Source organism: Typopeltis vanoorti, chromosome 2 (genome assembly GCF_054136105.1).
Source record: "Typopeltis vanoorti isolate ZY-2024b chromosome 2, IOZ_Tvanoo_1.0, whole genome shotgun sequence".
NCBI lineage: Eukaryota > Metazoa > Arthropoda > Arachnida > Uropygi > Thelyphonidae > Typopeltis > Typopeltis vanoorti.
In genome coordinates, this window is record NC_143550.1 from 97242255 (window position 1) to 97256920 (window position 14666).

General features: G+C 33.9%; 1 protein-coding gene across 2 annotated transcripts in view; it reads right to left on the reverse strand.

The window, feature by feature from the left end:
* Nucleotides 1–14666, reverse strand: part of Prosalpha5 (proteasome alpha5 subunit) — a 159980-nt gene that overhangs the window by 97931 nt on the left and 47383 nt on the right. For both annotated transcript variants that reach the window (XM_090406961.1, XM_090406967.1), the window contains exon 3: nucleotides 11124–11250. In XM_090406961.1, the coding sequence (XP_090263087.1) occupies nucleotides 11124–11250 (127 nt within the window). The remainder of the gene's footprint in view (nucleotides 1–11123; nucleotides 11251–14666) is intronic.

Here is a 14666-nt window from a genome sequence, read left to right on the forward strand (position 1 = left end):
TTTAACGGGAATAAATGCAAAAATATAATATGGGTGATACTAATATTTCGTGGATGAGCACCACACACCTAGCACACCCGGAATATTCGCCATTGATATATATATTTATTTATTTTAAAGATTCAAGTTTTACTAGTTTTGTTAAATGAGAAAGAGTTTAGTGTACAATCATTCATCAATAAAACTCAAACAGAATTTGCAGTGAATTTGTTGTGGTACCCAAGCATTACAGTTTGGGGATAAAGATCCATCCATAATCATACATAATGAGAAACCAGAGATGAAGTTGACAATCCAAGTGGAGAAGTCAAAAAGTGATTACACTGTGTGAGTTTGCACATTAGGTCATTCTGCAAACATAGTCAAATGCTATAGAGATATCAAGAGCAATGTGTTAAGATTCACCAAACTTTTCTAGGGCATCTGTCCAATGATGGGTTTCACAGTGGTGCAGAATTCACACTGGTGACCTATTTGTTAGTTCAAGAGTTTGAAGGCAGAATAGTAATTGAACTGTTCATGATAGTAATAATGGAAAAGATTTGTCATCCTTCCTGGGAACATTGAATATGAGCTAATTTTAAGCACTTGGTGAGCAACCATACATGAACATTATCTCTGCTTATGCTTCACAAACCAGCTGCAATGACCTAGTAAAGCAGTTTTCTGGAATGATCTTGATGACTGCCTGCAGTCTATACCAGCAAATGAGATAAAATATATAGGCGATTTCAATGGTAATATAGGAGGAAGAAAAAGTGAAACCTACCAAAGAGTTCATGGTGACCAAGGTTATGAGTCTATAAACCCATGGGGGTGAAGATATATAGCACGTTGCATAAAAGAATGATCTAACAATTAATACCTTCATGAAACCTACAGAACACCTTATTGCATAAAAGCAGCAATGTAAGTACTCAGACAGATTTATATTGTCAGATCACCTCTCCTCAAGACTTCAAAGTAATACTGGGAGAACCGCCTCACCATGCAACACAGACTGCTATTAGAAGAGCTTCTTATGCCAAACCAAGTAACGACTCATACAGAAAAGATTTGTGCAGATATTTTTATGCACAACTTGAAATGGCCAAAAACAATAAGGAAATTTTCAAGATAACAAAACAACGACACTGTAGTTCAAAAGACATCAAGGCAGTCAAATACATAAAGAATGACAAAGAACAAAGACATGAGGAGCATTATCATCATACCATCACCTGCCGAATGAAACCTACACTAGTGGAGTTCTGCCTGATCTACAACAACAGAAGATCCTATGCCAGAAATCACAGAATCAGAAGTAAAGAGAGCAATTGACAAAATGGCAAACAACAAAGCCATAGGACTGATGATATCCCAGCTGAATTGTGGAAAAGGTTAGGTGTAACCTTCCTGACAAATCTTTTCAACAGAATCCACACACACACACACACACACACACACACACACACACACACACACACACACACACACACACACACACACACACACACACACAGAGAGAGAGAGAGAGAGAGAGAGAGAGAAAGAATGCCAAACAAATGGAGGAAAAGCTATTTGATACTGTTCTATAAAAATAAAGGAGACTGTGTGATGTCTCACTCATTCAAAACATTGGAACAAGTGCTTAATCAGAGGATTCAGAGTTAACAAATGTCATTGAAAATCAGTGCAGGTTCGTCTCAGGAAAATCCTCAACTTATGCCATACACTTGATCAGAAATTTACTAGAAAGGCACAAAAGAACAAAAAGATCCTACAACTAATGTCACAACTAAAGTGAGAGGCCCAGCAGGAACCAGCAAATAATTATAAACAAAGGTTTACACCTACCATGCCTTGGTTTATAATTCAAAGATCAGCATTAAGCTCACTTATGTTTAACTTCACCAGCAAACATTCAACCTGTCACATGGGATATTTTATGCATTGATGATATTGTCCTGATGAGTCCCAGAAGACTTACACAGTTGATGCTAGATAAGTGAAGGGCATCTGGAAACTGATGGCTTATGAATTAGCAAACAGAAAACTGAATGCATGTCCCGTGATTTTTCGAATGATCCTAAAAATAACATTACATACTTTCAAGATATCCAGCTCAAGAAGGTTGACAGCTGTAAGTACTTGGGCTCAATCCTCATAAAGGACAGCAACATCAACACAGAAGTGGAACACCACACAAATAGTGGCTGGATGAAATGGAGAGCACTGTCAGGAGTATTATGTGACAGAAGGATGCCAGTGTGATTAAACGAGAAGATATATAAAACAGGATTATACATAGAGTGGAAGGTGACAGAAGCACCTCTCAAAATTGTTTAAAGGTGTGTTGAAGAGGGATTTCATTTGTTATGTCTTCAAATCTCCTGTTTCTTTAATTTATCATTATGATACATTTAAAACTTTAGACCATAAGCAAAGTGATGACCTTTGTGTGTGTGTATGTGTGTGATTTGATTGCATATGTTAAGCTGCAATGGAACATTATCCATGTGGTAAGGACTAAATAATTTCATTACTTTATTTGTGAAACAGGAAGGAGAGATATGGAAATCTCAATTATTGCTATATATTTGGTCAAGTTAATGACTGAATTGATTCATGAAAAATGCCAGAGTGTGACTGTTGGGAAAAATATGATTAAAAGAGAATCAAAAGATCATGCAAGATTGTTACTACTGTTTATCTAAATTTTCTATGGAAAAACGAGCATGTGATGTTGAAAAATATCTTGCTTTACTACAAAATATTTCAGCACTGATAAATGACCAATCATTCTGCTTTAGGGTGGAAGGGAAAACATTAAACAATTTTGTTAGAAATTTGAATTTTCACAACAATTTGAAGTGCTGGATCCATTCATGACACTGTGACGAAAAAGTTTTTTTTTTTTGAGGAAAGGAATGTGGTTCATGAATCAGTCTTAAAAGTAGTTTTGCCATATAGCATTAATAAGAAGCTGAAAACAATAAAGATGGAGACTTTTGAAATTTTACACCAGAAAATGAAAACAATAAAACAAGCTCCTTGTTGATCACAAGGAAATATTTCTGTTGTCTATATTAAATGTATAGAAAAAAAATACATTAAAGCACAGGATCTGCCTTCAAATACCTCAATGTAAAAAATTTCCAAAAATTTCAGAAACCACCTAGAGGAAGGTAAGGTTTATTTCATAAAGCCAAAATTAGAGAAGTATTAAGAGAAAAAGAATTTGCAAGTGTCACTGAAAAGAGAACTAGAAACCTCAGAAAATTTGCTGAAGGGTTTGGAACAACAATGAAGCTGACTGTAATGCATAACTAGTTAACTTATAACTAAGTACTATAAGATAGGGCCCAGTAAGTCACTGAATCACTTCTTTCATTCTCACCTGAACTTCTGTAAACCTTAGTGCAGTGATTAATAGGCAGGGTGAATAAAACCAACAGAACATTATGGTAGTTGAGCAGTGATACCAGAGAAAATTGCATTCATGATGGGAGACTATTGATTGCACTGAGAGAGAGCGACATGATGACCATTTAAGTTCATATATTTTTAATAATTCATCATCAATGTCATGATATGTACCCTCAATGGCTACTATGACAGTATTACATGATTAAGTTTACATTATTACTGATCTCTAATTTTCCTCCATATTAGTCTATTACTTGTCAGCACCCCAATATTGTCATATCTAATGCATTTCTGACAGGATTGATCCACTAGATTTTAATCTTCTCTGGGTCCTTTACCTGCCATCTTCACTCAAACATGGTTTGCTAATGCATCCTCTCCCATTTTATTTATGTAACCATACCACCATAGATTAGTCCTGCTCACACATCCTTGAATGCTAACAATGTTAAGTTGCTTTCTAGTATCTTCATTTTTAATGTGATTCTGCCAATGGTATCAGGCACCTAAATAAGTATTTAAGCTTAGGTGCTGGTTTACACTTATCTATTCAATTAAATTCATTTTTATGAGTAAGATTGTAATCTCTCTCACTCACACACACACACACACACACACACACACACACACACACACACACAGTAAGTGGAAGACTATTTTGAGCCATATTTGGGGGGAACCCCTCTATGGGTACTGATGGCCAGCCTAAGAATTAAAGTTTTCCAAATCTTGAAAACTTTAACACAACCATGTTTATTTAGATTAAGCTGTTTTTTTTTTTTTTTTTTAATCTGCTGTTGATTCTGAAAAGTCATTCAAGTTCGTATTTCATGTGATGAAGTAGTTCCTATCTCTCTCTGTTCTGGGTATTTACAAGATTACTTGTTCTTGCAACTTATATTATGGTTAGACTGGGAGATCTGCCTTGGTGAACAGAAGAAATACATCTGCTACCACAATTAATGACAGTCCAGATGACCATGCCTTGGAAACTTGGCACAGGATCAGATGGAAAAAATCTGTATATATTTCATCACATCAAATACAAACCTGAATGACTTTTTAGAATCACCAGCAGATTTTAAAAAATCTGCCTAATCATAAATTTCTCAAGATTTGGGAAATACTAATTCTTAGGCCTCCTGCCTAACAGCATCCATAGGACTTCAGGCTCAAAATAGTTTAATTATTGTGTTTTATTACAATTTTTCACTAAAAACACATGTACTAATCATAGTAATGACTATTTAATTCGTAAATATTTCATCCCAAGTATCTTGGGACATCATCAGTACAATAGTTCAAACTATACTAGGAATAACATACAGTTAGGGTGCATGATTAAAATGGAATCTCAATATGCATGCAGTAACGTGTTATAGAAGTAAATTAAATATAACTGGGAAAACACACACACACACACACACACACACACACACACACACACACACACACACACACACACACACACACACACACACACTCATACCTCTCTATATGGCCCCTCTTTATACGGCTTTTCACTATAACGGCCTTGTGTAATTATGGCTAAGTTTCGAGTGACGGCCAAAAAAAGTTGGGAAATCCACTGCCTACGTCTTATGTCATGTGTTCTAGGCCGGCCACACAGGAACGTTAATTGCGTCGTCTTGTAGTCACGCAATCTTTGCATAGCACATAATTCGTACATTTGATGAGGAACAACAAGAGCCAGTTGTTTGCCAATAATTAACCTCAAAGGATTTATCAAATGCGCTTACTCATTTCGAACAAAGAATAAACATCCTACTTCAAAACAATCCTAATGAAGAATGCAGCGCCAAAATTTCTCGTGGCATTAACACAGTTATTAACTGCTACAAAGAATTGCAAAAAGAAAAGAAAAGGGACATAACACAACAAACATTGGACAAATTTTTTAAACTGGGTCCTCAGACAACAACAGATGGTGACATTAACGAACTGATGTCATGCAATTCATCATCAGACTGATTTGAAAATTAAAAAAAAAAAAAAAAAAAACCCGTTCATTTGTTATTTGTGTTTTATTTCGTTTTATTTTATTAGTACATATTATAGAATTATATTTTTGTTTTTATTAATAACTAATGTAAACGGTATTTTCAACCAGAAATCCAATGATTTTCTCTATTTTTTTTATAAAATTGGAATGAATTTATATGGCTTTATATGGAAATAAATGATTCGTTATACAGCATTTCGCTTTGCGGCCGACTTTTCATGAACGTATCTTGGCCGTATAACGAGGTATGGGTGTATTGTTTTTTTTTTCCAGTTATATTTAATTTACTTCTATAACACGTTACTGAACGCATATTGAGATTCCATTTTAATCATGCGCCCTAACTGTATGTTATTCCTAGTAAATTAAATATAACTGGAAAAAAATATATATATATATTTTCCCCCAGTTATATTTAATTTACTTCTATAATATGTTACTGCACGCATATTGAGATTCAATTTAATCATGCGCCCTAACTGTATGTTATTCCTAGTATTGTTTGAACTACTGTACTGATTATGTCCCAAGATACTTGGGATGAAATATTTACGATTTAAATAGTCATTACTGTGGTTAGTACGTGTGTTTTTAGTGATGAATTCACCACAGGTTTCGTTATATAAAAATGTCTTATTACAATTTTAATATTGTATTCTTCAAGATATCTCCATGACAGAGACAAAATATCAGAACAATTAAATTTGTGGTTTCATTATTTCTCTGTGCTATATCTATTCCATGAAATTATTTTCTATTCCATTAATTATAAGTTTGGGGACCCTAATTTTTCTCAGAACCCTCATATTTATGAGAATCATTAATCTTTCATCAAGTGCTTTATTTCTAACCCAACTCTCAGATCAATAACTTAAAACTGGTTTGAACACTGCATTGTAAACTGCTGGTTTAGTGTTTGGGCTAATGTTTTAGTGTTCTGGCAACACCAAACCAGCTTTGTTTATTCTGTCATCTATTTTTATTCAATTTGTGATCCATCACAAAAACTGCCTACATATATGAGATGTTTTCTATACATTATTCATTGAGAATGCAGATGAAGTTTTCCATGTTCATGCCTATTTTCACAGTTTTGGTCTTTTTATTGCTGATTTTCATGCTAAATTTCTTACAGCTATTATTCAATTTAATTAGAGAATTCTGGAGACCTGCACAGGACACATTTAAGAGTACAATATAATCTACATAAAGCAAAGAACTAAGTTTGATACCTCCAATTCTAATATCAAGTTTAATGCCACTTTATTTCACAACGTGATTTATATAGATGGATTACAGTGGACATAATGTACAAGCATGTCTCATGGCCGATTTTACATCAAACCATCTTCCCGCATTTCCTTCAATTCTAACTGCTGACTTACAACTTAAATATAGAGTAGGTACTGCTCTATATAATGTTCATCTACCCCATATAACTGTAGCATTCTGAAAAGCTTTTCTCTAGGCATGTCTTTTCCAGATCTTAAAAGCTTGAGGACAGATTCTTGTTATATTCCTATGATTTCTCTACTATTTGTTGTAAAGTGAAAATCTGATCCTAACCTTTATTTGGCCTTAACCTAGCTTGTTTTTCTCCAAGTTACTCTCCCACAATTTTTCTTAGCCTTTACTCAAGAATGATTGCATAAATCTTGCTTCAACACTTAGAGAAATTCCTCTGTAATTCTCACATGCAGCTTTACTTCCATTTTTATAGACAAAAACTACGAGAGCTCTACTTCGATCATCAGAAATTTGACCTTTTGATGCAAAGTAGCCATTCAGGTGCAAACTGATTGCTTACATTTGGAGAAAACATAAACAAACAAGAATATAATTTCTTGGCATTTTTAACTTAATTTCTGGTTGAATATCATCTAATCAAGCTGCATTTCCTCATTTCACACTTCTTTTGATAAGTACTTGTATTGATAAGTACTCCTCTTTGCATTCTCCAGGATATTTCCTACTGCTACTACTATTCTGCTCGTTTCATTTAATAGTATTTTGAAGTAATTAATTCAACAAACTAGAATATCTTTACCTTTGAGTTTTCATATCACCTTTGTTTTCTTTTACCGTACCCCTTACTTTCATTTCTAAGCTTTCTGAACAGCACCCAGAACGTTTCACTACTCTGCTGATATTTATCTTCCATATTATTTTTACCAATATACTTATACTATATTATTTAAAGTATTGGAGAAGTTGGTCAAGAGCAAAATACAGGAATGGATAAATGGAAATGGGATATTCTATGGCATAGATAGCGAATCTGTGGCACGTCCGAGAATTTTTCTGGAACGTCAACGATTTACAGGCGATATCATTTTATATGCTTATAAATTATTCAACTTTTTTTTTAATTATTACAATACGTACAAGTTAAATTTTGTTTTACACGAGAGAGCAGCTATGAAGACTTGCATATGATTGGTGCGGTATTAACAAAAGATCACGCAACCCAAAGACATAGGCAACAGACAATTGTGAGTTGAAATGCTAATTCTCTTCAACCGAATTCTACAACATCTGAAACTGACATAACAACATTCACTATATATTTCCTAGTTTCAACACATTCACGACGGGGTGGCGTTTATCGTTCCAATAGAACTTTTCATTACCAGCGGGGCTCAACTCACACAGTTTCAACCCTTGGTTGATATTTTTCCTACTTGTTTATGTTCAGCTGGCAGGCAAACTCACACACGCATTATATGTACAGTGACAAAATTATTTTTGAGAAATAAAGGACAAATCAGAAATTGTTTCATAATAAATGAAAAAAAAAAATCCAGGTTGCATTTATTTGTTACACTAAAACTAAAAAGCTTTATAACGTTTTGTTTTATTGTAAAATAAAACAAAACGTTATAAAGCTTTTTATAAAGTTTCTTAATTCTCTAAAAAATTAATTTTGATACGTGACAAAAGAATGAACTTTTTTTAATAAATCAGGTTTGTGTTTTAAAAATTCATAAAACTGTATTCAATTCATGTCAAAATTCCATTTGGTATAAATGCATGCTTTCAATGTTTCGATTTTTAATTGGTTTTTTTTCACTGGTCCACATATTTTTTGAAAATACTTGTTCAGTAGGGACATTAGATCCAGCAAGACATAAGCAAAATCCAACGATTTTTAAAATGGTTTTAAAAGATACATGTTTATCTGCAAAATATTTAAAATATTCAACCCAACTATGTCATTTTGTCGCCATTCTTGGATCTTTTCCCTGGTGACAACTTTTACTACACAAAACTTCATCAAATAGTTCACCGTCATTTATATTTAAGTTCCAGGGACTGGAAATGAAAAAAAAAAAAAACACTTTCCTCGATCTTCGCCCACAGAGGGATTTCTCGTAGTAGGACCCATTCAAATACTTCCTTTTCCACGAAACAGCTGTCCCAGCTATTTAAATAATCAATGCAGGTTTGGCAAAATTTATGAATTGCATCCTTAAATATGTTGCCATTAATATTCAATTTACAGCTTCAATTCATAAAATAAAGGACAAAATGGCCATTTTAGAAAAAAAAAAAAATCTAAAGGACAGAGCAGTGAAATAAAGGACTGTCCTCTTAAATAAACATGCCATATAATTACGTATGGTCACCATAATTATATGGCATGTTTCAATTCATGGTAGAATTTTATTTGAAGTTAGTTTCTGTGATCTATCATAATGACGTCGAGAATTTCAAATGCAATAAAATAAACACTTATTTCATGTAATTGAAAAATTGGACAACAGTTTTTAGTTAGCACTGATTGCACTGAAACACAGTTGTTGACTTGAGTCTATACAGCATAGTTTCTGTGGGAGGGGACAATAATAGTGCAAATAGAGACAGCTGGAATAAAAACGGTGCTAACAAATGAATCACACTTTGTTGAGAAATATATTACACAGACTGCAAAAGCCTCTGTACCTTATTCAGGGATACAATAAAACTACACTTGTTTTTCTTGCATCTGCAGTATAATGGCTTTGGGTAAGGCATGTTTTTAACTGGGGGGGGGGGAGCGAGTTACTATCATCTCGACGTGAACACGTTTAAACATTTTTCGTGTGAAAGGTAATATACAAAACTTTTTGTCTTTTTTCATAAAGTAAAATCAGGGGTGCGAGTTATACGTGAGGGCAAGTTCAGCTTCCTGCTCAGCTGACTTCTATGGTGAGTTATAATGCATAAATATTTTTCTCACTACCTTTTTTTTTTCCAAACCAACATTAAAATCAATTTAATAATACAATAATCAATTTTACACTGAATAATATTATAAATTAATATATAAATCAATATAAATAAAATAAAATATTATTTATAAAATTATAATTATTTATAAAATATTACATATTATTATAAATTAATTAATAGATTTTCTATTAATTTTTCCCCTACTAAAAACTGCCTGGCATGTCACCAACCTGATTTGTAAACTTTTGGCATGCACTGGCACGTCAGCAACTCGATTTGTAAACTTTTGGCACGTGCACATAAAAAGGTTTGCCACCACTGTTCTATGGGATACAGCATGGTTTTGTGAAGGATAGGTCATGCCTCAGTAGCTTGCTCACGTTTTATAATACAGTGATAGCAGAGTTGGATGATAAAGGTAATGTAAACGTAATAAAGGGTTAGAGTAATAACTGCTGGAATTTGATAGGATACCACATGGAATTCTAATCAGTAAACTGCAGTGCATGGAGATGGATAGGAGTGTGGATGATGGAGAGATATCAGAAAGTAGTTCATTCAGGATCCAAAAGATCTGTTTATTTAATGATATAGAAAAGGATCTGAGAGGAACTGTGCAATTATTTGCCAATAATGCAAGGATGGGTAGAGCAATAGTTAATACAGATGATGTCAAAATTTTGCAAGATGATTTGGATAGATTGGCAGACTGGCCAAAGGAGAATGGATGTCGGTTTTATGTGGCAAAGTGTAAGGTTATGCATTTTGGGGTCAAAAGATTACCAGGCTGTATACCACATTGGCAGAATACTCCAGGAAACTGACAAAGCCATAGAGTTGGAAGTGCTAGTGGATAGGAAGTTAAAGTTTAGGGGTACATAGCAAAAGTGGCTAAAGCAGCTCATCAGATCACTTGGTTACTGAAGAATATTTTGACAAGAAGAGAAAAGCAAGTTATTGTATTGAGCCTTGATAAGACACCATCTTGACTACTGCATGTGGATCTGGTTGGCAGGGTTTCTTGGTGATGAAGAGGAGGTGGAGAGGATCCAGAGGAGAGTGACCAAAATGGTAGCAGGTCTATGGAATGAACCTTAGAAGAAGGTTGAAGATTTGTGGTTACAGAAATTGGTGGATAGGCAGAAAAGGGGTAATATGATTGAGACATACAAATTACTTTGGGGTTTATACAAGATAAATTGAGAGGAAATTTTTTCAGAACAGGTCTGGTGTTGAGAGAACTAGGGCCATCCATGGAAACTGAGTAAGTTAGCAAAGTGTTTTTCTTGGAGAGTAGTGAATGAGTGGAATAGGTTGCTAGAGCCTGTTGTGGGCACCATGACTGTGAATGATTTCAAAGTAAAGTATGATAGATACTGCACAAATGTTCGATAGTTCTTGACATGATGTTTATGGCCTCCCTCGATCAGTCTAAGGACTCCTTGGAGTAGCCCGTAATAATAAAAATAATGATACTTACCAATATGGCTGTCAATCTCAACAATTTTTTCAATAGTTGTAGGTTCCATTAATGGAGAAGTAACTCTTTTTTCTACTGCTAGAACAACACCTACTGGAGTCTGAATTCCAATAGCAGTAGAGCCAAGCTACAGAACAAAACAATAAATAAACTTTTAATAGTAATTTCATTATGATAATAACTCAGATATCCAAAATATTTTTAAAAGATCTTCATTTAATGAGTCAAACAAGTACTTGCACAATTTGCATTTCACAAAGTGAGAATAGCAACTTTCAATATGCAATACTACTTGTATGAACACTATGGATGCACACAATCACTGCATTTACAATAAAATAGATCCAATTAGTGAAGGATGCATTATCAATCAAGTATGTGCAAGTACTCATAAAACCATAACCTGAATGTGATATGATAAAAATTAATTCATAATATCTGGTAGGGTTTTTATTGTAGGAAAGTTTTATGTTGAAACTTGCCTATAATATTTAAAATAACAGCAAACAAGGAGGTAGTTATATAATGAATTTTAATACCTGATTATAAAAATCATTACTAATATTTCAGTAATGGTAGTAATTTTGGAAATACTGGCAACCATTGTTCTGTCCTGCTAATGCACCATGAATATCCATAGCACTCAGAAGTAAGTAGTTTAAAAGTTCATGTAAGAAACCAACAGGTTTAACAGTAATAGTTTGGTGATGTTTATAAACTTGAATTTCTTCAACTTTACTTACTCAACATTAATAAATGTTTATTCCTTCGGTTCAGTAAAGAATATTTATTCTATGTATATATATATCCCTTGGTTAACACAGTTAATTAATCCCTCGATGTTACTGCGTATATCAAAATTGCGTTAATCAAATCTAATAATCAATGTCCATGATCAATTACTGTATTAGAACACAGAAACTAAGTAAATAATTAATTTATTAACTTGATGCTGATATTTCGCTGGTATTATAACCAGCATCTTCAGAGCACAAAAACACTGTTTGTCACAATACGCGAGACTAAAACAACATGGTGTACATTAACAAAATTGTAGCAGCAACACAAAGACTAGACTCCTGATTTTGGCGCCCTCTATCTGAAAAAAAAAAAAAAAAAAAAAAAAAAAAAAAAAAAAAAAAAAAAAAAACGCTATCATATATTGCTAGAGTCCTAGAAAAGTGCTAGTTTTTCCTTAATATGACTGTCTCCCAGATCTCTGATTTATATGGGTTTCTGTGTAGTACTTTTGTGTTTTTCCAGTTGATCCTGTGTGCAGGGGTATCTAGAGCATGGTCTGCTAGGCCCGACTTCCCATAATGATATTTCCGGACGTATCGTTTATGTTCGCTGATGCGGATATTCACAGTTCTTCCTGTTTGACTGTAGTGGGCTTGATTGCATGAGCAGGGTACTTGGTAGTTATAAACAACATGTTCGACGAACACATAAGTCTGTCCACACAATTACTGTATTAATAATTTGTTTTATATGGTACTCTTTTAAGAAAGATAAAAAATGAATGCAAAGTAAATGTTTAATAAATACTTGTACCTACATTATTTACTGCAATTGTTTTTATCAAAAGAAGTTATCAAGAGTCGTTTGAACAGTTTTAGTTGTTTCTTATTGGCATAAATTCTACGATAACAAGCAAAATGACTCTCCAGACCTCGGCAAACAAGCAATAAAACATAAAGGAAAAAACCTGCAAATATAATACATGATAGTAAAAATTAAGTGGATATTGAATCTAACATTATTTCATAGCCGAATATAGAAACTACAAGAGTTTTGCGGCGAATATATAGAAACTAAATGTTTCGGCAGATGCAAGCATGAGCAACCTTATGGGCAACTCGTAGTAAAGGTGGAGTAAGTTCCAGATCACTTTACTTTAGTATTTTCCATAGTGTAAGGCACATCTCCTAGAGGACATGTATGATAAATAAAATTTTGGCTTTCTATTTCAGTAATACATGATGGTTTATTTATTTCAGTTACAGTCTAGAAATTATTGAAAAAAAAAAAAAAATGTAAGAAAGTTTTAAAGCGAATAAAAGTTGAGCAGCTCTCAGATGTGAACTGTAGACTAAAATACAGAAAATTATTGAAAAGAAAATGAAAGAGTTTGAGAACAGGAATCAAACCTTGGAGATTCAGTGGCAAACTCTGAAGAAAAAAACATTGATTGATTCTGCCAGAGAGGCATGTGGTGAGGTTGTGTGCAAGGATAAAAAAATCAGAACTCCCTGGTGGACACAGGAAGTTAAAGAGGCAGTGAAGGAAAAGAAGAAAGCATATCAAAAGTTCCTGGCAAATAAGTCAGCTTTTACTCTTACAGAATACAGAGACAAATGTAAGAAAGCTAAACAGTGTGTAAAACTAGCTAAACAAAAGTCATGGGAGTACTTTGGCAAGAATATAGAAAATAAATATCAAGAAGGTGGCAAAATATTCTGGAGTTTGTTGAAGAATCTTAGGAATGGAGGAAAAAGTGCTGTAAAAGGAGTTAGAGATGATAAAGGTGACATGAAAACAGGAGAAAAAGATATCCTTGAAGAATGGAGTAATTACTTTGAAAAACTGCTAAATGAAACAAGCAGTGATGACAGCACAGTGGAAAAAAACACTGACCAGGCATGCAGTCAGGAATACATATCCATACTTGAAGTAAAAAAAGCCATCAAAGGCAGCAGGAGTAGATGATATTCGACCAGAAATGCTGAAGTATGGTGGTATAAAAGTCTTCCAATGGCTGCACTGCATAGTTCAGAAAGCCTGGACAGAGGGACGAATTCCTGATGATTGGAGTAGAGCTCTCATAGTACCCATATATAAAAAGGCAAATAAAACTGAATGTGAGAATTACAGAGCTATTTCCCTACTGAGTGCTCCTGGCAAGATCTATGCAAGTATACTTGAGAAACAGTTGAGAAGAATTGTGGAAGAAAAGTTGGGTGAAGAACAAGCTGGATTCAGGCCAAACAGAGGTTGTCAGGATCAGATCTTCACTTTACGACAAATAGTCGAGAAAGCATGGGAATATAACAAAGATTTGTATTTAAGTTTTGTCGATTTGGAAAAGGCATATGACAAGGTGCCAAGAGAGAAGCTATTCAATACGCTGCAGTTATATGGTGTCAATGGGGCATTATATCAAGCAATACTTAGTCTTTATTTGAGTTGTAAGTCAGCAGTTAGAATTGAAGGAAGTACAGGAAGATGGTTTAATGTTAAATCTGGTGTGAGACAAGGATGTACATTATCCCCTCTGTTATTCATTATTTATATGGATCACATTATGAAGGAAAGTGGTATTAAACCTGATATCAAAATTGGAGATGTTAATGTCAGCTCTTTGCTTTATGCGGATGATGTTATACTTCTAAATAAATCCGCTACAAGTCTGCAAGATTCTCTGACTAAATTGAATAGCTGTTGTAATAGATATGGTATGAAGGTCAGCAATAAAAAGACAAAGACAATGAAAATAGGCAGAATCATTGAGAATGTCAACTGTGTTGTGAATGGAGAACCTGT